At 40.4% G+C, this 26,741-nt stretch overlaps 1 protein-coding gene across 2 annotated transcripts in view; it reads left to right on the top strand.

Moving 5' to 3' along the window:
- The first annotated feature begins 6,528 nt into the window (after positions 1 to 6,528).
- Positions 6,529 to 26,741, top strand: part of WFS1 (wolframin ER transmembrane glycoprotein) — a 35,539-nt gene continuing 15,326 nt past the window's right edge. The window contains exons 1-2 of one of the 2 annotated variants that reach the window (XM_064449107.1): positions 6,529 to 6,739; positions 8,806 to 9,006. In XM_064449107.1, the coding sequence (XP_064305177.1) occupies positions 8,811 to 9,006 (196 nt within the window). In that variant the 5' untranslated portion in view covers positions 6,529 to 6,739; positions 8,806 to 8,810. Of the gene's footprint in view, positions 6,740 to 7,126; positions 7,250 to 8,805; positions 9,007 to 26,741 lie in introns of those variants that run through there. The other variant, XM_064449108.1, reaches the window with a different exon arrangement.

Genomic DNA, 26,741 nt, shown 5'->3' with positions numbered 1-26,741 from the left:
CATGCATAGGACTAATAGCATATATTTTCTGTCAGAAATTTAATTGTCAATGTGACAGTTTTGCATATTTTTAAAACCTTAATTAAATTCTGCAGAATCCCTAATACGGAATCTTTTACATTAAATGTGCCTGAAACTGATATACAGCAACTCAGTTTTTCAGAGAGCAATTTATATGTGATGTTTGGTGGATGGGGAACAACAGGTCTATGTTTGCTGCTGTATAGCAGATGGAACCCTGGAAAGGACTGAAAGTAGTTTGTAGAAGATTTTTTGTAGTATCCTTTGCAAATTATTAACGCTTTGTATTTCAAGCCATGTGAACTTGTCTGACAAAGAAATGGTCATTTCTATTTGTCCAAATAGTGCCAAGGTGTGCCAAAAATTATTTCCTCCTGAAATGTGGGAAGATGCTTATAGCTTTAATTCATAATAGTCATGGACTGAATTAGCTAATTCTAGAGCTAAATGGGAACTTCAGAAAGTAAAAGCAACTTCTGGCACTTGGGAACACTGGAAATTACCTAACCATGCATGGGGTTTTTGATTAAAAAAAGTCTATACAAAATTACACAGAAATCATGAAAGATCTTTAAATTATTTAGTGTGGCTGAGGGAATGTTTTTGGTTTTCCAGTTTCCTGTTCATGTTTTCATGTCTTGTTTAATCCATAAAGCAGTCTGTTATGTAGTCAAAGAGATGGTACACATACGTGTCCCCTTAAACAGGTAACAGTATCAACACATCCAATGTTCTACATGCACTACCTTGGATTGCACTAAATTGTTTCATTTATTCACGCTAGAGGTCACTGTGAACAAAAGTTTATGCTTGACTTGCAAATGAAAGAACACTAATGGATCGATTCACAGGACAAAATCTGTGGCATACTTGGCAATTTGAAAGGTTGATGCAAACTCACCTGGGTTAAATATGTTGGTTGGGGGGAGGCATGGTGCTCCTCAGTGCAACCTCAGTTACTTACAAACTATTTACGAACTGTAGGGAGAGAAATTCTCAGTGTTTAAATATGTCAAATTTAATTTTAGACCAAATTCCATCTCTGGTAACATCAAACTGATTCAAGATAGAGTTCCAAACTTTATTGATACTTGTTGCTTTTTTGTGTGTGTTTAAAGATTTGAGCTAATGTTCCTTCCCTCTAGGAAAAGTACCCTGTTTCCTCTAGTCTGTAGCAGAATAGAGCAAGTACCACTTTGGTTCAGCTGCAGGTGCAGGTGTTAGACAGCCAAGTCCCATTTAGATTGTGGATTACCAATTAAATCAGTAGCTGTCTCAGAGTGAAGTTGTGCAAAGAACAAATTGAGAATATTCAAGGAAGTAAAAGAGGAGCACGCTCCCCTTTACCTGCTCCAGGTAATGCAGCCAACCCAGGACTTACCTCCCAATAGCTGCTGTGTCAGACCTTCACAGCCTTATTTAATTATATCTTGTGTGGCTACTGGTTGTATCTGTGCCCATTTTTAAAACCTTTTCCTTTTTCACAGTGTATGTCCGTGATTGGAAAAGATAGCTGAGAAATAAGTGCAAAATTGAACATCTGATGCCACGTAGGTCACCTATACTGTAGGTATTCATGAAAAGAAAAATCACAGAATCACCAAATGGTGGGGGTTAGAAGGGACCTCTGGTGGTCTCACTAGGGCAGAGTAGAGGGGGAGGATAACCTCTCTCGACCTGCTGGCCACACTCCTTTTGATGCACCCCAGGATACCGTTGGCCTTCTTGGCCACAAGGGCACGGTGCTGGCTCAGGGTCAGCTTGCTGCCCACCAGCACTCCCAGGTCCTTCTCAGCAGAGCCGCTTTCCAGTAGTTCAGCCCCCAGCCTGTACTGGTGCAGGGGGTTGTTCCTCCCCAGGGGCAGGACCTTATTCTTGCTCTTGTTGAATTCCACGAGGTTCCCCTGGGCCCAGCTCTCCAGCCTGTCCAGGTCTCGCTGGATGGCAGCACAGCCTGCTGGTGTATCAGCCACTCCTCCCAGCTTGGTACCATCAGCGAACAGTGAACTTGCTGAGGGTACACTCTGTCCTTTCATCAGTGTGGACCCTTTCCTCACAGCTGAGAGAGCTAATGGGAGAATAACGGTGTTGTTTTTTTCTATAAAGCAATGATGATGAATACTATATGCGTGCTTCCATCCAACAAGTATCTGGCATAAGGACAGTGGAATAAATAGGGGTTAAAAGAGCAGTGGCCAGGGAAAGATGCTCACATTCACCCTACATACCTAGGAGCAAGAAAACAGGTACTTATTCAAAAGCTACTTCAACCCTGAGGTGACAAAGGCATACTTAATATGCAGATCTGGGAAGAAGTCTTCATCGCCAATCTTTACAGAACTCAGTTCCTATTTTTACCTACTTTTAGTGCCGAATTTCTTGTGTTTTTCTTTCAATTTGCTCCCACCCTTGCCCTCTATTAACTCTTCCTCCCATATATCCATCCCAAATGGCACTAACATCTTAGCTGCTGACATCACGTTGTTCATTCTCCAGATTCTACATCTATCATCTCAGTATGCCTAATGTATTAAGCTCTCTCTGACAGAAAATACCTGCTGCTTTTTTCACGCTGCCTTAAAAAAAAAATTAAAACCAAAAAAGATCCATCTTCAGGTTGGTCCTTAGCCTAATGAAACAACAGTGCCCAGCTGCTCATGAGGTATGCTGGAGCTTTTATTGCACAAATTTTATGCTGAAGTAATACTTCCATCAATTAAATTATGCTGTTAAAATGGGTGTAACAGAGTAAACAACAAAACCTATTATTTTGAAATAACAGCTGTTCCCTAATTGGTGAGGTGGGGCAAAAAAAGAGATGACTTTTGAGATGGCTTTTAATACAGTGCATTTAGCATCACACAGATATTTTTATTTTCATAATGTACTTCCTTTCGTAGTATATAACTACTGAAAACGAACATGGCATTTCTCTGAATTTTTCAGCTCTTCTTACTCTTACAACAGCACTGCTGACAATATTTTTGCTAGGATTAATATATTCCAGAAACATCCAGACTACTTATATCACATCTGTTTCTGATTGAACCATGGACTAAAGAAACGGAGTCTTATTCAGAGGTGTTGTGGCAAACATAGAGTTGGAGGCTGTTCATCAGAATGATTCATACTTCATGCAGGTCTCTTTTCTTGGATGATCACTGTTTTATCTCTTTGTTTTGGTTTGATTAAATAGTTTTTTCTCTGGACTACTGAGAAACTACTTGTATGCCAGCAATGCTATAAATGTGATTTCATTTCTGTAATGAATATTACATAAATTAATTAATAGAAAAACCAGTTTGCATTGATTGATTTAATAACAAAATGTTGTATTTAAATGTTGCTTAGCATGATCTTGTCTTTTGCTGTTACAAATTAAATTTTCTAAGAGACAGACTTTTCATAAACATTTCAATACCTCACGCATGCCTAGGTACTGAAATACAAATTTCACAACATAATGTGAAAATGTCAGGTTTTATCACATGCAGTTTAACAGAGGTGACATATGAGTTGCTTAGATGCCCCTGTGCAAGTATATTCCTAGAACTCATTGATCTATATGGAAAAGCAGTTAATTTCAGCCTATATCTCAGTACTGCACCTAAGATGATCAGGCAATCATTCCTACTACCTTTCATCCTATCTTGAATAAACAATGTTTACAGAAACCTGCTAAAGTCAACAAACATCATTCTGTAAACTTACAAAATATTTGTAAAAGGATTATTGATTCTCTAATGCAAAAAGAAACTGGCTGAACTGCAACCTTTTTTATTTTGTCCTTGCTGCAATAGGATTTTTTTTTAATCTGGGCTGACAGGAACCACATGCAGTTCAGCAAGGGGAAGTGCAAAGTTCTGCACCTGGGGAGGAACAACCCCAGGCACCAGTAAGTGCTGGGGGCCACCCAGCTGGAAAGCAGCTTGGCAGAAAAGGGCCTGGGGGCCCTGGTGAACACCAAGCTGAACAGGAGGCAGCAATGTGCCCTTCCTGCAAAGGAGGTTACTGGTATCCTGGGCTGCAATAGGAGTGTGGCCAGCAGGTGGAGGGAGGGAGGTGATCCTTCCCCTCTACCCAGCACTGGTGAGGCCACGCCTGGAGTGCTGTGTCCAGTTCCGCGCTCCCCAGCACGACGGAGACATGGGCAGACTGGAGAGAGTCCGACAAAGGGCCACAAAGATGATGAAGGGGCTGAAACGTCTCTCCCTAGGAGGGAAGGCTGAGAGAGCTGGGGCTCTTCAGCCAGGAGAAGAGACGTCTCAGGGGGATCTTGTGAAGGTGTATAGATACCTGAGGGGAGGGTGCAAAGAAGATGGAGCCAGGCTCTTTCCACTGCTGCCCAGTGACAGCACCAGAGGCAACAGGCACAAGCTGAGATACAGGAGGGTCCGCCTGAACATCACGGAAAGTTGTTTTACTGTGAGGGTGACTGAGCACGGGCACAGGTTGCCCAGAGAGGTCGTGGAGTCTCCATCCTCGGAGATACTCAAAAGCCATCTGGACACAGTCCTGGGCAACCAGCTGTAGGTGGCCCTGCATGAGCAGGGGGTTGGAGCAGATGACCTCCAGAGGTCCCTTCCAACCTCGCCCATTCTATTGATGCTATGAGTCATAGTACATAACTGAAATTAAAAAGCATGTTGTGATGAATTATTACTGCCCTTCATGTTTCTTCCCTGTAGCTGTAACAATAGGCAACTGTGATGATGCCAAATGGGTACTAATCATTTGCAATAAAGTGTAAGCCAAAGTGAAGTTACCAGAGTTGACAATGGAAGCTGCCATCATAGTTGAGCTTGGCTTACTCTCAGTAATGTTATATGTATTTATATAAAGTGTATGTGAGTATAGAAGGTGTGTGTGACAATTCATTTACTGCAAAGTTTTAGCTGGCCTTTTCTTAAGTAAGGACCTGATCAAGTTCAGCAATGGCAGTAACGCGTCTTTTCATGTAAGCTCAGCCATAAGGAACCACAAAATATGTTTTACATCTATTCTCACTGTTAAGCAGGTTAGCAGCCAGTGCGGCAGTTTTAACCTTGAACTGAGCTCCTCTGGAATGGCTGATGCCGTGTGACTGTGCCTTGTGTTGGAAAGGAGCGGGCACAAGCAGCAGGGGAGGCTTCAGTTTCCACTTCCTTTTTAGTTACTTTTCCAGCTACCACCCTCATTTCCACCTGTTCCCAGAGCAAGTTACATCCGTTAAACACACCCACTAAATATCAACTCAATTGTATAGAATAAGATCTTGAAGCAAATGTGAATAGCAGGGGGAGCAGATTGCAGCAGAAGCCTGTCATACCCAACTTAAGTCATACTGTCAGTCTAATGAAACAACCAGATAACACAACACAGGCATTGTATGTTCCTGATAAAATAGCATATTAAACTCAGACTGCAAATGATCTTCTTAAAAATAACTGGATTTGTTTTAAATTTTATTTTAATTTGAAGTAAAGAGAAGCTTAACTTCACATTTGTTGAAACTTATTTTAGGTACAAGGAAGAATTTAGTTATGATTTCTAAGGCAAGGAAATAGTAAGGATGCTGGGACCACATTTTTGTTTGGGGATTAAAAAAACCAAGATGCAGTGACATCAACAATTGGGATCTAACTGACGTTTTAAAAATGAAACATATTGTAGCTCCCCATGATCTGCTGCAAACTTGGAGCTTGTGAAGATCAATCTAAACTACTAAATTACTCACATGAAGTACTGTGCAGGGACCTTGATTTATTATTTTAAAGTAGCTCAAAAAAAGTCATGTATTACTTCTAAAAAGAGTTATGTTTACTACCAATTCAACACTTGCAGTTGAGTTCACAGCTCACAACGGGCCGAGGAGCTTTCCATTTCCGCGGCAGCAGCACAGGCGTACGAGCCCTAACTTAGAGGACATTTAGGAATGAGCAGTCACTCGGTCAGCGCCTTGTTTCCCTTCTCTTCGCTCCTGCTGCGCTCTTCGGCGGCACGCTGCCGCGGGGGGGGGCGCCGCTCCCGGGCTCGGGGGCGCCGGTTTAGCCCACCCCGGCTGACAGGGCACCAAGCCCTGCCGGCGCCCCCGATCGCTAACACTGGCCCAAGCCCTTCCTCCTGCTCCGCAGAGGACAAGCCAGGGCCCGACCTGAGGAGAAGGGCTTTATCCGCACCTCGGGCAGCTCGGGGCCTCCCCCGCCACGGCCCGCCAGAGCCGCCCCACAGCGGCCGCCCCACGGACCCTCTCCCGCGGGCGGGCACCGCCCTCCCCTCACCCCGCGCCGCTGTTTTAGAGCTGCCCAAGCCTGCCCCAGCCGCCTCCGTCAAGACACTCGCCGTCGTCCCCCACCGGCGAGCAGCAGCCCGCTGCCCGGGAGGAGGCTGCGCCGGCTCCGCAGCCCCGGCAGCGCCCACCCCCCCACACCACTACCCGCCACCCGCCCGGCCCGCCTCTGTCTCCTCCTCCTCCCGCCGGCCCCGCCCGGCAGCGGCGGAAGCCTGCCCGGCCAGCGGCGGGCGGTGAGTGGCAGCGGCGGTGCCCCCTCAGCACGGCGCGGCGCGGCGGGGAGGGAAGGGGAGGGAAGGGGAGGGGGCCGCGGCCGGTGGGCGGGCCAGGGTGGCCCTGAGGGCTGCGGGCTGCAGCCGGGCCCCACTTGGCGCCCAGCCGCCTCGGGAGCCGCGAAGAAACTTGCCGCCGGGAGTCCGAGCTGGTGTCTTCGCCCCGCCGGGCTCGGTGAGCGTCTGGGGTGGGGACCCCGGGCAGGACGGCCCGAGCTGCTGGCCTCCTCCCGCCCTCCCGCCCTGCTCCGGCGGCGCGCGGGGCTCGGCGGCCTTCCGGGGTGGCAGCTGCCGCCCGGGCACCCTCCGCGGGGAACGAGGCCGAGCAGACTCCGGCTCCCGCACCGCCCCGCACCGCCCCGTCCCGCCCGCGGGGAGCGGTGGTTGCAGAGTCACCCCCGCCGGCGGCGGGGCTCGGCCGGGCGGGCATCCCGGGGCGGTGCGGGCCCGCGGGCCGTCTCGGCCCCTCCCGCAGCGCCGCCTGGCTTCCACACAAGCCCCGGCTCCCCGACGGCCTCACCCTGCCTCCCATTCCCAGGCTTCCAGAAAAAAATCCTAAAATCTAAGGGCTAGCTCCCGCTCACGTCTAAGCCAGCAGTGGGGAGGCTTGGCGGCGTCCCTTGCAGGACCAGTGCAGAGCGGCTTTTGGGACGGCAGTGGTTTTTGCTAGCTGACTGGCGCCCAGGTAAGCAAGTGTTTTCGCGTTCGTCGCTCGCCTGTCGGAGAGGCCTTTGTTGCCCGCTGCCCTCCCGGGAAGGGGCCGCCCCAGGAGGCCGCGATCTCCCAGTGCGAGGCATCCTCTGGCGCTGCCGGCGGGGCTGGAGCCTCGGCACGTCTGAAGCTCACTCGTCTCTCTTTCAAAGCGTTAAGGTCAAGTTTAAAACTAGATGCAAAGTAACTTTTGTGATTGTGTAGTGGTTAAAAATACTCCTGGTGGTTTACTGGGAAAGTATTTTAATCTCTGTGTTTTCCTAGGACTGTTTGAAGGTTGAACTGAACTGCGTTGGTTTATTTATAACCTGATACAGAAACACAACATAGAAATGCATTTACTTATATTAGTAAAATATTTTCTGTTTTGGGGAAGCTTAATTTTGGCAAGCAAGTTGTCTAAATTGCAAAGAGTACATCTAATGATGGTAATATTGCTGGTACTTTTTGCATCCTGTTGTGATTTTAGTGTTCTCAGTAGAAGTAGTTGTTGGCAGAGTTTAAGTATTGTGTCTTTGATTTTGGCTATGCTACTTTCATCTTTATAAGGGCATCTTTAGGTCAGTATACTGACCATACAGCATTAAAAAATAGGATTTGTAGCCAGACACTTCTGCAGTGTTCCTGGGGAATTGCTTAACTTCAGCGAAGCTGCTCTTCAGCAGCAAGAGTTACTATGTGTTATGCTGGGGTGATATATGTAGACCTCGCTACTTCGTGTCTTGTAAAAGCTAAGCTTTCAGTAAACACTTTTGTAGAAGCTTACTGATTTAACAAAGTTGTTACTATAGGGCAGAGATCCCCATGTCGTATAGAAGAGGGCTTATAGTGGAAATTAAAATGTCTTCTCTGGTAAGGAATTGTAAGGCCTTTCCCTCCCTGCCTTAGTGGTTTTTTTTTATAAATACTATTTCGGATAAAATTGGATAGTAGTTTAGGAGTAAATAGAGTCAGCTTAATTTGGATCGTGTGTATTTCCGTTGGAAATGTTTATGAAGAGCATTTCTGTTGGTGTTCCTCTCCTCGTTTCCAGTGGCAGAGTTCTACACCTTCTCCTTGTTTGCCTTCTTTTCTTTCTTGCCTTTCTCTGTCGCCTGATTAGGTGGTGGCCGTGAATGAGGCGCTTGATACAAAGTGAATTTTTCTATCATTATAGACATGTTAATACTGTTTGGTGAAAAGTCAGGGGCTAGTCTCTACATGTAAGTAGAACATTAGATTCAAATAATTTATTTATATGCAGCGTTTACAGGATTGCTTCATTAATTTTAGCATTTACAATTGAAAATCAGTTCTTATTTAGTTGCTGATCTGGCACAATGCTATATATGGTCAGTCTTACTCAACTATAGCTGCTCGTGCTTGGAATTATTGAATAATGTGTAAATATGACTTGAAGTTGCTATCAGTCATCTTGCCCTTTTCTAGGCTTTTTGTTCAACTAATTAAATATATTCAGATTTTAAATTTTTACTCTGGCTTTACGTTGTAAATGTACTGTCTGATAATTATTATTTTCTTCTTCTGCAGCTAAAATGAATTCAGACCCTGATCCCCCCTCAAGTCCCTCTCACCCCCAGCTGCATCCTGGAAGGTCTCAGCTAAATGCTGCTGCTGCTATGGACCATAGTGAGAACGATCAGAGATCTGGACCATCTTCAGGAGAAACTGCAACTTTTTCTTCTTCAGTTCCTGGATACTCCCATAGCAGGGAGAAAGCTGAAAAAAAAGGTAAGTAGGAAAACAATTTTTATGCAAAATTGGCTTATCTTAAACATTGGGAGATTATTGTGTATGTATGTTTTCTGAACTCTGTTTAAAGAGACACTGTAAAGTAGCAAAATGAAATTCTCCAATTTCTTTTAACCTGTTGTTGTGGAAGAGACTTTTTTTCTGCAGCTTATTTTGAGCACATTTTTGAGTTTTCCCATCCAATTTTTCTTCTGTGTACAGAGCAACAGGAAAGAACTTTGTCTGAAAAATTGGCAGGAAGAATTAAATATAATTTAGCAGAATATTAAGGTTTTGATTTAATTTCTTTAATTGGCTAGATCACATGCTAACTATGGCTTTAATATGAATTCTAATGTGGATGAATACATACCACTGTAACGTAGACTGAGGGAATAATAAGCTGAAATATGAAACCAGCGCAGAAGAAATAAAGTTAAGATTAGCAGGCAGATAAGAAGTTGTATTAAGAATCATGATACACTTTGAAAGGCAGAGTGATGCTTTTGTTTTCCTCTCAGTATGAACCCACTGAGTTTCAAAGATTATGAAAACTGAGGGGATGAGAGAAACATCCTGTGCAAAAGGTAGAAAGAAGAAAATCTGGCTCTTGTGTTAGTTTACAACCTGAATTTAAAACTGGAACTCAGCAGGTGAATACTTCTGCAAAAAGGTCTTGTGTTCGAGGTCTAGCAAAATTACTGCTCTTTAACTTTCTTTAAAATTGGACTTTTGATTGCAAAACTGCTTACGTGCATGCCCTTACATTCATAAATATAAGTCACTCTACTGAAGGAAATAAGGCTATCCAAGAGTTTAAAATTATTAAACGTGTGAACTTCTACATGGCACGTATCAGATGCAGCTGAGCTCTGCACATAGTTCCGACCAATATTATGGCTGTGTTAGCACATCTACTGTTTGCATCTAATTCAAAATTGACTGTTGGAACCTTCTGGGTTCTTTGTTACTAAGAGGCACATTCCAGATGGAGGAGAGTTTTTTGGATACCTGAATTTCTAACATGCCTCAGTGTATCATTACCAACTTTGTCATCTCGCCCACCTGTAAAAGAATTCAGAGATGATGGAGAATTGACACTTCCAACATTGATTACATGATTATTATTTTAAGATCAGTGTTAACAGGTATGTTTTCTTCCTTTCTTTATTCTCCTGTTTCTTAGTATGCTTCAGCAGGGAAAGAATAGCAACAATATTAGGAATATTGTATGGAGTTATCTCGGGCTTTGTGATAACATGTTTTGAAAGAGGAAAACATAGGTTTCTGTTGTTGGTGCCCATATTCATGCAAAATTCTGAAAATTAATACAAGCTATCAATCTACTGGTGTCTTACACAGATTCTGTCAGGTATGTTTCTCTATCTAATTTGGAGATTTTCTAATTCCATATAAATATTGGGCTTTTTAAATCATATTGAGTTTTGTCTTAATTCTCTTTACAGGCCTGTGTATTTGCTAATTATCCCTTTGCAATTTTGTATTATAGACGCTTTTGTTTGTGCCCCTGTAAAAGAGGACTTTTGAGCAGCGATATATTTCTTCATTTCAGTTGTGACTCATTCCTGATTACTTAAAATTTTAATGGGAAGTGATTTACTCAGTGCCTGGTGCCACTGTCATTGCCCTTTCCAACCTCATCTTAATATAAGCAAGTATTTAATGCTGCAGAATGAGCTATGGTTGCCATTGTGTTATGCTGGAGTCTCTAACAATCAAGATTTTAGTGGATTTAGAGAGCAAATGTGTTCAATAAGATCATGTTTCTTCATCCAGTATTTTCTTCTATGGTTATTTTAGATTTATGTCATTTGTCATAATACTAGCAGTTTCTAACACTTGAAACTTATTTGAAAAAAGAGAAGCAGAGAATTTTTCTTCCACCCACAGGCATTGGTCACCAGAATTTAAAAACAGGGATTTTAGTAAGACTTCAGAAAGAAGTACAAATAGAGAGAAGTACAAATGCAGAGTCATGTGCACATGGAAACAAATGTGAAAAAAGTGATATCCCAAACAGAAAATTGGGACTTCAGCAATTTTCAAAATACTTGAACTGACAGGGAAGGTATTCATTGGAATCAGTAGAGCTTTCACCAATAAATAACATTCAAATTGCTGATAGATGCAGGAAGAGTGAAGGATCAGGTCTCTTAGCCACGGCGTGTTGTGGTCTTGTTGTGTGAAAGGACATATACATTAGAACAGGTGTTCTGGGAAGGGCTGTTCAGACCTCTTTCTCGGAAGATGAAGTCGTTGGTTACTTTGAATATTCACTATGTGCCACTATGATGATGACTGTAACTCTGAATGATGTAAAAGATGACAGAAAAGACCAGCACATTGCTGTACAGAAAGCTATCTCACTAAATATTATCAAATATGTAGAACACACCTCTTTAGTGGTAACTTAAATATCTTGCACAAAATTCTACAAACTTGAATTTGTAGAAGTAATTTAATTTTTAATAAATCAGCTATGATTTCTGTTGGAGAAGGGGAGGTATACAACATCCATCTCAAATATTATCTTAGGCTTGACGTAAAACTGCCTTTCACCACATACCCACGTGCCCTTCCTGCAAAGGAGGTTACTGGTATCCTGGGCTGCAATAGGAGTGTGGCCAGCAGGTGGAGGGAGGGAGGTGATCCTTCCCCTCTACCCAGCACTGGTGAGGCCACGCCTGGAGTGCTGTGTCCAGTTCCGCGCTCCCCAGCACGACGGAGACATGGGCAGACTGGAGAGAGCCTGACAAAGGGCCACAAAGATGATGAAGGGGCTGAAACATCTCTCCCTAGGAGGGAAGGCTGAGAGAGCTGGGGCTCTTCAGCCAGGAGAAGAGACGTCTCAGGGGGATCTTGTGAAGGTGTATAGATACCTGAGGGGAGGGTGCAAAGAGGATGGAGCCAGGCTCTTTCCACTGCTGCCCAGTGACAGCACCAGAGGCAACAGGCACAAGCTGAGATACAGGAGGGTCCGCCTGAACATCACGGAAAGTTGTTTTACTGTGAGGGTGACTGAGCACGGGCACAGGTTGCCTAGAGAGGTCGTGGAGTCTCCATCCTCAGAGATACTCAAAAGCCATCTGGACACAGTCCTGGGCAACCAGCTGTAGGTGGCCCTGCATGAGCAGGGGGTTGGAGCAGATGACCTCCAGAGGTCCCTTCCAACCTCAACCACTCAGTGATTCTTGAAATATTCTTGCAAATATACCTGTATTTCTGATCTGTGCTTTTTCTTCCAGTCTTTACTTATATACGCTGTGTTTAAGGCTACAGCATCAACGTGAGCATTAAGTAATTTATTTCCTGGAAACACCCATCTCCTACTCCTGCAGCATTATCCATATCATAATCCATCAAATTAATGAATGCCCTGGCTCTGACTCAGTAAAGCACTTAAGCACACGCATCCTCAGTGCACAGGTACCTCATTTGGATTGAAGTCCTATACTGTAGGTTTTTTTCTTAGCAATTTTTCAATCTATTTTCTGCTGAAGTATCATTAGGTAGTGCTTTTGTTATTCCTTGTATAATTCATTTCACAATGATAGTGACAGTTCACAGTGCTTTGAGAATTTATTGTGCAAATCAAATCTGAATTTAATGAAAAAACAGTATTCAGTTGTTGAGCTTGAAGTGATTTGTAGATACTGTTTTTGTTGCTTTCAAAAATGAAAAGGAGGGTAATCCTATTTCTATCCCAAGCTGTTGCATTCTCTAGAAAACTTCACTTATATAAGTTATAAGTTTTCGTGTATGTGATAGGAATGGAATGAATATCAATATGTCAACTCTCATGTTTAAAAATAAATTTTAAAATTTGTTACTCTCTCATGAATGTTCCCAGACAGGAAGTTTATTAGCGAGTAAAGCATATACACTACTAATTAGGGCTTCTGAAATTTTAAAGCCATTGAGTCATCCAGTATTCATGTAAGCAAATTACAGGAGAGTTGCCAGTTGCTTAAAGAAGAATGTTCTGCCATTATGTTAGTAGCCTGCGCCAAGTGGAACATGGTGTGTAGCAAGGAAGACCAGTGGCTGCTTACTAATGAAGTCTGGTCAAGTTCCTTGAAACAGACTAAGATTCAAATCTCCTAAGACACTTTCATGCCTCCCAGGTGCTGTCCAGCTGCTACATACCCCTTTTTGGCAGCTGTATTTAATCTACTCTATGCATCTTTCTTCCTAAAGGAAGCCCTAAAACAATGCAAAAAGAAATAGTTCAGGTGAGAGCTATGGAGGTCCCATCACCAGGTCCTCCAAAGAGGCGTAAAAACACCATTCTTGCTAGTGGAACCATTTCCTGTATGTGTATCCAGAGCAGAGCTAGGGAAAAAGCACTTTCAACGCGTTAGCTTAGTTAGCATGTAAGTATCTGAGTACTGCTGCTATTAATGTCATGTTTTTGGAAGAGACATGAATCCACACTCCAGGGAAGTGGTCTGTATCACTGAGCTAGAAAGTAGCTTTTGGTGTCCCCGGTGGATGTTTCTTTTGATTTGATTTTTGATTTGGATGAAAAGTAAGCAGATTTGAGAGAAACTTCTCACAATAGAATAGTGATTGGATCTTTGCCTGGGTTCTCTGGATTCAAGTAACTGCTTCAAGTCAGCTATAATGGTAACTTGAACCGCACGGACTCTCGCCCCATGTGAATATTTATTGTGCTGCAATGTATCTGGAGGTGTTACCATTTCTTGTAACGCTTAAGTACTTTCAAGCATATAAAGTGTCTTTCTTAAAAATTAACTGTCTGCCAGTCAGCAGGTAAAAGAGGACATCCTAGGATAACACAGAAACCTGGGAGGCAGTGTGAAGGTGGTACCTTTTTATATATGGATGAAACAGGTTTCATTTGTGTTTTACATCATTCATGTACATTTGCTAGCCAGTAAGTTTGGAGAGGAGGAGTTGGGTAGGAATTCAAAGGTGAGAGTTTGGGAAGTTTTGAGAGTGTTGCAAAGCTAAGTTGCAGAGCTTGAAGAAACATCTCTTTGGTTAAGGAAGTAATTTTTCTTTTGTCCATGTTTTTGCTGTTAAGGAAATACACATAAATCTTTGGCTTTAGAATTGAGAACACATGGAGAAGGTATTCGTACTGAGAGCTTTGCAGACAGAAATAAATTTCTTATGCTGTGTGTGTAGATGTGCACAGTTCTGCTTGTACTTAGGAAGGTTACGAGGGTTGTTTTGTACCTCTTGGAAGAGAATTATTTTATAAATTGTGTGACTTAAAATTTATAAATAGTATGAAAAAAACTCTTCTAAACAGTTTACAACGCATTGTAACAATGTGCAACTGCGTCTCCAATGCATTGCTAAATGGTAGCTAAAGAATAGGGAACATCTCTAATTTACAAATATTTTCTGAGTGTTAGCCCCTTCCACTTAAGGTTACAAAGAACTTTTGTTTCAAAGCTCTGTTTCAGCACTTTAGTCTTTGTTTTCTGGCAGTTTGCTTGCACAGACTAACTCTTGAAGCAACGTGAAATGTTTGTGCAAAGCCTGAAGAAATCTCAGAAGAATCCCTGATTGTTAGAAGGGGAGGATTATGCCTTGAAGTATTAATTACTTAACAATTTTTCTGTCAGTTTATTAATGCCCCTTCAAACTTTACGTGTAATTACTCATGCTCCTGGAAAGCTCATTTGCCAGCATTGCTGTGGGGGAGAAAGGATTCTATCCAAACAGAAGTTAATGACTCTATTTTCAGATAAAATTTTGGGATGTAGTCATACTCAGTACAGAACAATGGGAATTGGCTTTTTTCAGGTCGCTGCTATTGTTGTCAACAACATGCTGGTGTTTTTACTGTATGTGGGAGTAGGATTGGAAACCCATTTATTTGAGGGAAGATTCTCCATTTTTGCCTCTTCCACCATTTGAAATACATAAATGGTTTCTTTGGCTGGTAACAAAGATACTGTTACTGATAACCTGGTTCATTGTGCAGAGGCAAAAACTGTTAGAGGAAGTGAGCTAGCTCAGTCTTCCTCCATTATTTTTCAGGTGGATCAATTTCCTAATCTGTGTTCATTTATGATAACAAAATGTTTGTTCTAGCATAGTCCTAGGGTGTTAGAGGTATAGAAATGAGCAGCTGAAGAATACAAGGGGAAGAGCTATATTCATATTAGTAAAATCATGTAATGATTTACGAGTAGCTCTGTAAATCGTTCCTATTGTACACATTTAAAAATTTAATATAACATTTGCAATGCTATCTTTCAATTTCATTTCTTCCAAAAGGAATCCAATATGCGTGTTCCAGTGTGCACATAAAATGCATTAAATTGGAACAGTTGGAAAGTTAAAAGGACATTCCTCATCTGAACCAACTCTAATATAATGCATCTGCATTCATCAGCAGCAAGAACTGCTAATTTCTGTAGATATTTTACAGTGGCTTGGGAGGTAAATATTTGGAAGTACCTAATATCTGTGCATTCATCTCCAAATAAAGCTGCGCCAAACCCCTGTGACACTACAGTAATCAAGGAGAGACTTGAAGCTGTCGTGCTGTTAGCGAGCCCTTTGCAGCAGCAGCAGGCCTGCTTCATTGCAGAAGTTAGAAGGTGAGACCGGACACAGTAAACTGGGACAAAAAACCAATCCTTTGCAAAGTCAGTTAATTATTAAATTGCTTACTAAGTGAGATAATGTGGCACTATGGTCTTGCAAAACAATTGGGTTGGGTCTCTGTAAAGGGCCACTCTATTTTGACAGTAAGCTAATGAACTGCTAGAGCGTCTGCATGTAGAAGAGCCTCTGCTGCAGAATTGCTGAAATTCCATTGAGCATTGTGCAGGTTGTTATGATAACTTTAGGTCTTCACCTACGAAAATATGTGGGCTTGGTGAGGTTTATGACCTCGACTCCTTTCGCATTGCTTACCTGCAGGTTGCATTTTTCTTTTTTTCTTTTTTTTCCTTTGGTAGGGAGGGTTAATGATGATGATTATCAACTGAGAAATTACATGAAGCTTATTTAAACTCTTCAGTTTTGGAACATGTTAGATTTATCTCAGCTCATCCAAAAAGGACTTAATCAGAGGTGCCTGCACAGAAAAGGCAGCAAGGCTGTCTCATTAGTTGTGTGTAAAAATATTGTAATGACTTTAAATGATCATTGTACAATATTAGATATGCTAGGAAGAAATACCTTTTAAGAATAGTTTTCCTTCAACTTTTAAAATTTATTGTCTCTATAATATCATCACTCTTAGTCTTCCACCTACATGCTTTTTTTTTTTATTGCTTTCCTGACAATTTGCCTTCATTTTGTGGGGCTGCAGAAGTTGTTCCCATTCCAATTTAATGCTATTTGATGACTTGCAATTGTGGTGTGACTAAGAGTATTATCGTATCTACAAGCGCATTGCTGCTCCCAGAGAAAGCAGAGTTGAGTCCTAGACTTCAACACCTCTGTAAACAAACATATGTTATTCCGCTATCTCCCATCCCTGTTATCACCTTTAAAAACCGAATGCCTGGCAACATATGCTAGTATAAATATTTTTAATTGTTCTTGGGATAAATAGGACCATCTTAAGATCTCACCATGGAAGTTGAAGTGCATAGAAGAAAAACATGCAATGTAATGTTGTACCAAGCCCTTACTTTGCAGTTAAGATAAGAATCCGGGAGGCTTCTGAATGGATGAAAGGATTCAACACTCCTGGATGAGCACATAAGTGTCTAAAGTTAGTAGAAGCATTTATCAAAAAAATTACGTTTGTACAAAATATTTCTCCCTCTCTAGTCAGTTCCTCCGTTTGTGTCATCATTATATTCTATATGTACAAATCATGTTTATGATGTGATGCTTAATGCCTGCTTTTAGGTGGAATGTCAGTCTTCCCAGAAACTTTACTCCTACATAGGTACTGCACACAATACCACTGAACTTTTGGAGCTTGGGGAAAGTGAGTAGGAGGATCTCTCTAGAGACTCAGCTGTCTCCACTGAATACTGAAAGCTCAACAGTACAATCCAGTGACACACAAAAGCTATTAGAAGCTTAATATTTGTTACGAAATGTACAGATCAACTTTTTGTAAAAGCATATTGATAATAGACAATCTACCTGTGGATGAACAGTTTAAATTTCTTTTTCCTGAAAGAAAGAAATCAGACACCTTTCACTTCGGGGATATGCTTACATAGCATCTTCTAGCAAATGAAAGTATTTTTTAATTTTGTCATTAATATGTGTATGCCTTTGCTTCTAAGTGTGTCTGAGATTCTAGAAAGCTTGTTTCATAGTGACAACAAAATCTGTAATGAAAAGCTGTGCACTGTTCCCTGAAAATATCAAAACCCAACAAATTCAAAAAACTTGCCAGATTTGTGCTTATGGAAGGAATTTCTGAAAAAAATCCTCTATCAGAAGTACCACCATACACTTCCAAAAGGGACCAGAGGTGTTGTGTAGTATATGACTCCAAATGAAATACCTTCTAGGGAGATTTTGCACAAAATATGTTCTGCTACATCTGTTTTGGTGATATCCCTGGGCAGGCATGCCCTTAAGCTTTCTTTTTCTTACTTTTTTCTTTGACTACATATTGCTTGAACAAATAGGCCTGCATTATTTACTTTGTAAGTGTATGCATTCTTTCATATGTATTCATTGCTTGCTTCCTACCTAATGTTATAGAACCTTCATATTTCAACATTGTAAAATTTTCTTTATATTATCAAATGAGCTATTGCAGAGAATCTGCAAGAAAATACACTAGCTATAGAATACAATTTAATTCGTGAACTTCTTAGAGCAAATTGATTCTGTCTTCTAATATAAATGATCTGCTTCACTTTGGTGACAGGCTATTTCTGATGCTTCAGTCATGCTTTGTTTCTTTTTTTTAGTAGCCCCAAAAGACCAGGTGATGACCATACAGTCCTATCATAGTTTTGAACTCTTTGTAGCAAGACCTCTATTGACTTCATAAGCTGTAACAGCTTCTCTTTCTGACTGTAACCCTAGCAAAGGTAAATATTGGAGGAACAGAGAACAATACTGATGAAAGCTGAGGAGTAGGAGACAATTCCCTTAAAACAGTGGTTTGAAACCCCACTGAGTTGGCCAGAGCCAAAAGATGACAATGCTTCAGTCTGCAAATACACAGTTTTTGTAGGTGGGTTGTCTTTAGCAGTTGCTGGATGGTTGTTTTTTAAGAAGCCAAATTATGCTTTTTCTTTTAGTTAATTTTAGCTTTATTCTGCAGAAGGCATTGAAATCCAGGGGACAGAGAATACATTTTGGGGCTCTGAAATGCAAACTGAGGATGAAAAATGAATGTTAATGACTGGCTTCCACCAAGCTGACTTTCTTTGTGTATGTTTATGGTGGTAATTAAGGTGATACACATCCTTTCTGTGTACCACCCTAACTTCCTTTGGGTCAGAATTTATAGCATGTTTTTCAGCTGTCACTAGCTGCTCTTTTTCAAGCTAATCCAGTGCTGGGTCAGATAGCTACAGTTTAATATAAACTCTTGTTTCCTTGATGAAACTTGTGGCACAGAGTGCAGTTATAACTCTGGACTTAATGATGTTAGAACAGTTTCACTCTGTCTCCAAGTACTACTTAGGCACTTTTATTATCTTAATGTTAAGTATGGGAAAAGCTTTACATGTTGCACTTCAGAGGCATGTTTTTGTGGAAATCCCTAGAAATAAAAGATAAAATCAAGCTTCAAGTTCATCATAATGAAAGTAATGGAAGAGGCTTTTTCAAATACAGTAACTAATCCTATATCTGTCTCTTCTGTGTCATGTCTGTCTCCACCTACACACCTTGTGTGGGGCACAATGGAAGGGTGGAGCTGATCAGTGAACACAGGTTATTCATACTAGTATCCCCTCAAAGTAAAAGCAAGTAACTTACTTTGTAATTCAGATGCTACTTCCTTTCAAATTCAGTTACAGTAAGGCCTTCTTGCTAAAGCAGTGAAGTGATGTATGCCTGAAGCTTCAGGTGCCATGCAATGTGACAAAGATCAGTTCAGATACCAGTACACTTCACGGTATATGGAGAACGTGTTCACGTGTGGGAGAAGATCTAATGTCAAAGATGACATTCTTCCCTCCCTGCTGCCACCCCAGTGATTTAGTTGGTGGAAGGACTTGTGGATGAAAGCTTGTTCTGTGCTACTCTTCATCAAACATGTAAATTACTCTTGTCAGTTAATAACATGGAGCTGAGGGAAATGCTTGACATCCCGTGACTTCTTGTAAGTCCAAAAGCCACTTACATTAAGTAGAGAGCTTACTGGATAAAGCTAATGAAAACACGAAGTGCAGTTTTTCTTCCTCTGGATGCCATCCAGCTTTTTCTTCTCGCCTACCTGAACTAATGCTGGAGTGTTACAGTTTGTGAACTCTGAGTGAAGGATCACAGAAGTTGCTATCAATGCTCAGTATTGATATTGGAGAACCTGAATGCTGACAGACTTTTTCAGGTTCAAGATTCTTGTAATCTTTTTCATGAAATTCCTTTATGCTGCTATTTACAGCATGCCAGTTAGAATCAGGGAGCTTTTTCTAAATGTAATGTTAGTGCTGTCCTTATTTGATTTTATTCGTGTTTTACTGAGATGTTAAAGGTGTTCAATGGCAGTTGTTTCTTTCTCATAATGTTCTTTAGGACCTTGCAGCCTAGAGACTTCCTCGCTCAGTGGTGAGATCTTTGTATTTGGTAGTGGTTTCTGGGTTTTTTTTCTTCTAACCTTGGTTTGTCCAGTTGCTTTTTAAGCTCATATTTGGCATTGGCCAAATACTTTTAACCTGTTGATGCCCTTCAGTTTTTGGATTTGGTAAGATAACAAATAGTCTCTCTGTTTACTTTCTCCATTTTGCAAATTCTTCATATGCCTATCATCATTCTCCTCAGTTTCCTCCCCAGGTTAAAAAACTCTGATATTACTGTTTTACTAGCACTGAGTTGTTTTTTCCATAAAACAGTGTGTTACAGCTCCAAGGTTATATTATGAGCGGTAATGCTTCAGAGCTTATCACTGTGTGTGCAATGATAAGGTGTCCTCTTGATTTGCATTTACTGCATTTCATCTGGCCTTTTACCACTTAGTCACAAAATCCTTCTGCACGTTTTGTTTGGGTAGATTTTTTTTTTTTTGGTTTGGGTGTTTTTTTTTCCCCAGTAATCGCTTCTGAGGTTTGTTTTGGCATAAATAACACAGAATCATCAATAGGCTCTGTCACCTTCATGTTAGCCCTCCCCCCCCTTTTTTTTTTATTCACATATAAACGCATTGAATAATATAGGCCTTATTGTATATCCCTGCATGTCTAAACTGATAATCTTTCCCCTGGGAGGAAGTGAGCTGTGTTTTTCTATTATCTTGTTTTTATTTCATAATCTCTTGCCCGTGTAACAGCTTACATTCTAACTTGTTTAGAGGACTTCTGTGGGAAGCCTTGAGTAGGGCCTTTGGAGACAGAAATACGCGCTAGATCTGCCTGTCCTCCATCCCTTTGATTCCTTCAGGGACGTCTTACGTAAAGGCTTTTTACGCAAGATCTGCTGATTTTTACCTAGTATATCTTTTTTTGCCCCCTCCATAGACTTATTTTTTTTTTCTTCTATGTGTTTGGCTTCTGTGGATATCAGATTTAATGGTCTGTTATCTTGGATCTCTCAGCTATTGTACAAGGAGACTTCCATTCCTGAGTTCTGAGTGAGAGGCCACATGCTGCAGTATATAGTTCAATAGAACACTTGGATAAACTACTAAGAGATATTACAGTTTTAAACACAATTAAAACCATACCTTTGTATTAAAAGAAGAGCTTTGAGACTGCTGCATGGGAGCTTCTCAATGCTATTCCCAGGCGGGGGATAAACCCCATGTTTTAGTAGAGCTATTTTATTGCAGCCTTCTGTTTTTCAGATACTCAGTTGCCCTTGAACTGTTTGTAGGCCCTATAATCTGCTAAACTTGCTGCTCCTTGTGTGCTTGAAAACGGGATAAAATGTAATAACAGATTTTGCACTGAGTTGTTCTGCAGACATTTTCTCTTGATCTGTCATGGTATGTTTTAAAATCTTTGGGTTTTCTATTTTTCTCTGGTTTGGCATGACCTTGGCTTTATAAGGATGCATTCATATTTTTAAGAACTTTCTTTCTCATTTTCTTTTTTCAAATCTGGCTTTGCTTTTAAATACGACTCTAGCAAGTTTTTCTGCTTCCGATACTCCTATCTGGGTACTAAATCTAACATACTGTTACAGAGTGGCTCACTAACCTCTTAAACTAGGTTCTGTGCACTGCTCAATTAGAAGTAAAAATTGTATTGTCTTTTGGTTTTGCTGATTAGTTACCTCATGAAGTTATTTATTAGATGTATTTAAAACCTTATTTTGATATCATACTTGAATGAGATACTTTCTGGGAGGTTGCTGAGGTCATTCTTGCTGTTTTCCAACCTTGTGGCTGGTCTTATTTTTCTCAGTGTGTCTTAGTTGTGTATATTCAAACAAAAGATCAGGGAGACTGCATTTAAAATTCTGTACTTAAAAAAAAACGCTAAAATTTGCAAGATCATTTTTGAGATTGCTTATCGTTGCTTGGCCCACTTTGCAGGGTCACCTTGATACAATTTTTATCTGTGGCAACTGTCAGATCTTCTCATGAAATGGTAAAAATGTTTATGGACTTTTCTAGGTGTGTATTAGGTGAGCTCGGAAATGTTCCCACTGGCTAGGACTGGACATACCAGATGTATTGTGCGTACACTGAACTCTTCCTGACTGTTTTGAGTCACTTCAGGAACACTTGCTCTACAAATAAAATGGGAAGGCCAGTCCAGAAATCATATTTCGAATCTTGTTAGCTCAGATCCTTTATTCTCCAACACATGGGGTTTTTCCTCCTCTTCCTGCACATCCCTGTCACTTCCTTTACTGAGCCCAAATGAATGCTTGTAGTTGTGATCATACAAAGTGTGTATGCCATACAGGTTTCCTTCGTACACTTAGTGTGGGTGTTGCTTAATGCATTAATCTTTTGTTTGGTGGAGTTTCTATGTAGCTTTAATATTCACTTGTAAAACCTGTCATTTCTCTCAAACTTATATATTTTAAATGAGTACTTTTGTCTTCATTATTGCTTCCTGCCTGAGACACTGCTTTCAGTTTTCATTTTATCCTATTCTCATTAGGTTTCCGCTGTTCAAAGCACTTAAGTGCCTGGCTTTTTTGTGTGTAAACAGTGATTTATCGTGCATGATAACATAACTGTCTTAGGGCTGGGCCCCAGTAACTGTGTGAACAAATAAGATCTCAAGATCAAAAGGCATAAGAGATTGTGATCCTTTAAAATACCTTTTTTTTTTTTTGTTTTCGTATCCTTGTTCATGGTCTTTCTCCTCTTGTTTTACCTGGAATTCAGGTGCTGTAGCTATGACCTAAGAAGAGAGAGTTGTGTGCACCTGGCCAGGGGGTCGTAATAGGTGGCAGGGTGCTAAAACTCTCTCATTTTGGGTAAATCCACTCTGCTGAGAGCTTTAACGTGTTTGTGTTGGTAGGAAAGCAAATCAACAAACACTTTTATTGTTCAACATGCACGCTATTGATTCTTTCTGCATGAATTAACTTTAATAGATTTTTTTCTTTTTAAGGAAGGCCGTGATTCCTAGCAGTTAGAAGAGCACTTAGAAGATGGAGGTTGTTTGATGTGATGGGGGTGTGTGTATGATCCACTCTGTATGTGTGCATCCAACTAAAAATCTTCCCTTATGTGAAAAGATGATTATTTATGTGCCTTTAAATATTTTAGAATTCATGAACGGAAGTGTCATATACAGTGTAATTTAAAATGCCCCCGCTTTTGTTTTTTTTAAACAATGTTTGTCTAAAGTGTGCATAAAACATTTTGCTAAATATGTCCTTGGGCACTTCACAACAAATCAGCCTAACTGTGATTCAGTTATATATGTTAAGAGTATTAGAAAGGTTGGGAATCTCTTGCATCCATCATTGATATGTGCTAGAACACTGGGAAGGAGATCTTATGACAATCACAGCATACTCTGTTTGTCGATAAAATCTTTTGCATTGAAAATATTTCTTATCTAGATCATGTAAGTCCATTACTCAAAACCTTGTATGAATGTTGAAGAGTTTGGGATTTAATCCTTGACGTAGTCCAAAGGTGAGGCTTATACATGTTATTTAGTCAATGATGGCATCTTCCATTTGTGACTTAAAAATTTTAAGCACTGATATTTTGCGGTGTCACTTGGACTAATCCCTTGCTTTGGATTAACTGCCTTTTTGTCAATTTAATTGCTAAATTGCAGAGGTTAGGGACAATAATTGCATCCTAATATAATATTCCATAGTATTTAAAAAAACTGAAAAGTTTGCCTTTGCAACGTTTCCTATTTCTGGTCAGAACCTCCCAGAAACAGTAAAAATGCCTGCCTGTGCTGAAATGAGCGCTATATTTCCATTTAAGCACATAGCAGCAAAGCTGGAATCTTATTTATGTAGTCAATATACCAAGTAACATGTAAGTTTCAGAAAGTAAATAGTAGTCTTCAGTTTTCATCAGCCTGTTTACAACCTACCTATATCAACAGCTGTGTTTAGACTTCTATATTCTGAGTATTTCTTTTGGAGTTGTAAACCATACTTTTTACTAGTAAACAGAAATTACTCTAATACTGTTTTGATAGCACCTTTCGAAGTCTATCAGCTAATAATACATTTTAGCTTACTCTTCTAAGTGCTGTATATGACTGTGAAACACATACAGGTCTTTATCAGTACTGAGTCTTTTTTAATAAGTGCTTTAAAATAGGTTTTAAGTGACAGCTTTAACCTGTTAAATGAAAAGCCTGAATTTCAAAAGTGGGTATTTCTGTAGCCCTTCAGAGGTTTAAATGCTTTCTGTAGTATGAGGAAATAGACACAGCAGACCCAGAACTACATCTGCTTCATCATTTGCAGATCACAGATTTTTTTTTTTCCCCGCTTTTTTTGAGTGGAACTGAGAAAATTAAAGGATACCGTATCATTTCATATTTTAAGCTTAAGACTTAATCACACAGAATAACAAAAATAAAACATTAGAATTTTATTAATAATGTCATTGTTTCAACATCCACAGAATAATTTGTGTTGAGTGACCTGTCTCTGTGAAGGTAGGATTAAATAAATTGGGAACTGAACCACAGCCTGGTCATGAACTAAGGTTTACACGGGGTCTTGGTGGCAAGTAGGAGCTACAGCTAAATATTAAATACTAACAATGCTTTCATGTCCTTGTCCTGTCTTAATTTATTTCTTATATGAATGCCACATGCTACCTAAAACTTGTGTGCTTTCACTTGCCTGCTTTCATTTGAATGACTGCAGTGCTTGTGAACCTTGAATAACTGATAGACTTTATTGGTGCTTATAAATGCACCTGACACACAACAGCTAGTGAAGTCTATTTTAATTGTCATAAAAGATACATGAAGTCTTGTAAGATGAATGTTCCTCTCTTCTGGAAATTTTTGTATTCAAGACAGAGTAAAATTTGACATCAAAAAGACATGAGTTTTTAGCAAAGCTGGAAAATAAAAGCTCCTACTGACAGCATTTCCACTGCAGTACTCTTATGTGGGAGGAATACACATTAAGACATTTTTTGACTAAAAACATGCATAAGAACAAAGGTGATAAGTTACAGATCACCACTTTTTATGGTATTTTTATGGTGGGTGCATTTATTCTTGTATAGTATTTGTTCTGGTGTTGAGCTGAATTGCAAGCATGTGTTGGACTGTGTTTTGGACCTTTTACCTTCAGAGACTGACTTAATTACTTTATGAGAAAGTAAATTGATATTGCAGCCATGAAACTTGAGTTGTTCATGCTTTATCTTTTTACTTATCCTCTTGCTTACCCTTTTAGCAAAGGAAAAATATTTCTAGTTATGGGAACACTGTGGTACTAAGCTATTCTAAATTTCATCTCCAAAACACTCCACAACCTGCTGTTCCACCCTTGCCCTACAACTACAGAACTAACCCAGAGAATACATAGAAGTGATAACTGGGCGGGAGGGATTGGGCAGTAGGTTGAAAATAACAGCAGAAAGTGTTTCTTTCCCCTGGCATTCAGCTCTGTTAGAACAAACATTTCAACAAGTTTGCTGCAGTGCCAGCACATTTTCTTTTCTTTTCTCAGTGAAGGTGGTAGTTGGCCCATAAGGCTGCACATTTTTTAATTTTCCTTTTTTCTTTCTTTACTATTTACTATTTACTATTACTTTCTTTCTTTACTACTTTCTTAAAGAACATTATTTACATGTTAATCTGTAATGTGATTACAATAAGCTAACTGTATCCTGGTGTTGAAGAAGCAAAATGGGAATGCTTTACCGCTTTCTATTGTAGTAAGTGTTCTTATCTAACAAACATTCATCTAAGCAAGACACAGAAGGGGTCAGAGCCATGCCATGCTCTGTGTGGCAAGTGGAGCAGGAGAGAAAGGAAGCTGTGTCGCCTGTATAAGCTGCCAGACAACCACTCTTCTTATTAGGGCTCTTACCATTTTAGCAAACTGCTTTCTATAGTTTGCATGTGTGTGTGTAAATTCCTCTTAATTAACAAACACTAACTTCTGAATGGTGCCTTCTGTATTGTTTTATCCAGAGTAGACTGAATTATTTGTGGTGTTTTCATCTCAACATGTAGAAAACCCTGAACAACACAAAAAAAACCAAACAAACAAGAAAAACCACCACCAAACACACAGCCAAGACTACTGCTGCTGAAATTTTGATGGAAAAGTAGTTAATGAATGTGTAAGCACAGGAAGAAACAGAAAAGTACTGCCTTGCTTGATGTTGTTCATTTGGGTGGGGTAGATGGATGAATATTACATTTCTTTCAAACAATATGCTCTTTCCTTCAACTTCATGTTTACTGTAAGCAGAAAGCCCCTGAGTGATGTCTGCTGGTGTGAGTGGTGCCATTTGGAAAACCGATGGCTTTTAAACAAGGCTTTTGACTTGTTTAAATTTCAATCCTGTTGGCTATATAGCAGAACAAGGAGATTAAGTGGTTAATTTTGCTGGGATGGTGTTTGCCTATTTTACAATAATATTTTTACAGCTTTCTGAAAAGACCAAGTACCAAATGAAAATTATTTTTCATTATGTGCCTTGTTTAGCCAGACAACATGTTATAATCTGGCATTAGTATTTTTCCAAGTGGAGCTTGGCAGACAAAACTGTGGCGTGGTGAAGGAGAAAACTTTCTTCATGATCTGCTCTTGTTAAAATACATCCATTTTAATGAAAGCACTGGCTTGTGGCCTGTTCTTGTTTGGAAATAGTCCCAGTACCAGGGATGTTAAAGAATGTAAGTAGCTGTGTTCTTTGGGAGATTGTTTGGAATTGGGTTTATTTCTTCCTTCCTCCCTCCCACCTTTTGAAAAAGAACTGATACTAAATGGCATCTCAGCTAGCAGGGCTGCTTACCAGCTTCTCTCGCATTATTGCTGCCCAAATTAGGTAGAGGCTGAAATCTGTAACTTTGAGCAGGTGCCAGAAAGCTTCTCTCAGTCAGTTTTCTACGCTTTGGACACTGTGCTTCCTAACTGTACTTTCTCATGCTGTCTGTGCCCTCAGTATGTAGCTACAGTGTGTTCAGTGACCTTGCAGGGCAATGTGGTACATATGGGTCAAG

Source organism: Phalacrocorax carbo, chromosome 4 (assembly GCF_963921805.1).
Source record: "Phalacrocorax carbo chromosome 4, bPhaCar2.1, whole genome shotgun sequence".
Taxonomy (NCBI): Eukaryota; Metazoa; Chordata; class Aves; order Suliformes; family Phalacrocoracidae; genus Phalacrocorax; species Phalacrocorax carbo.
Note: the sequence above shows the minus strand (reverse complement) of the source record. Positions and strands in the feature narration are given on the sequence as shown.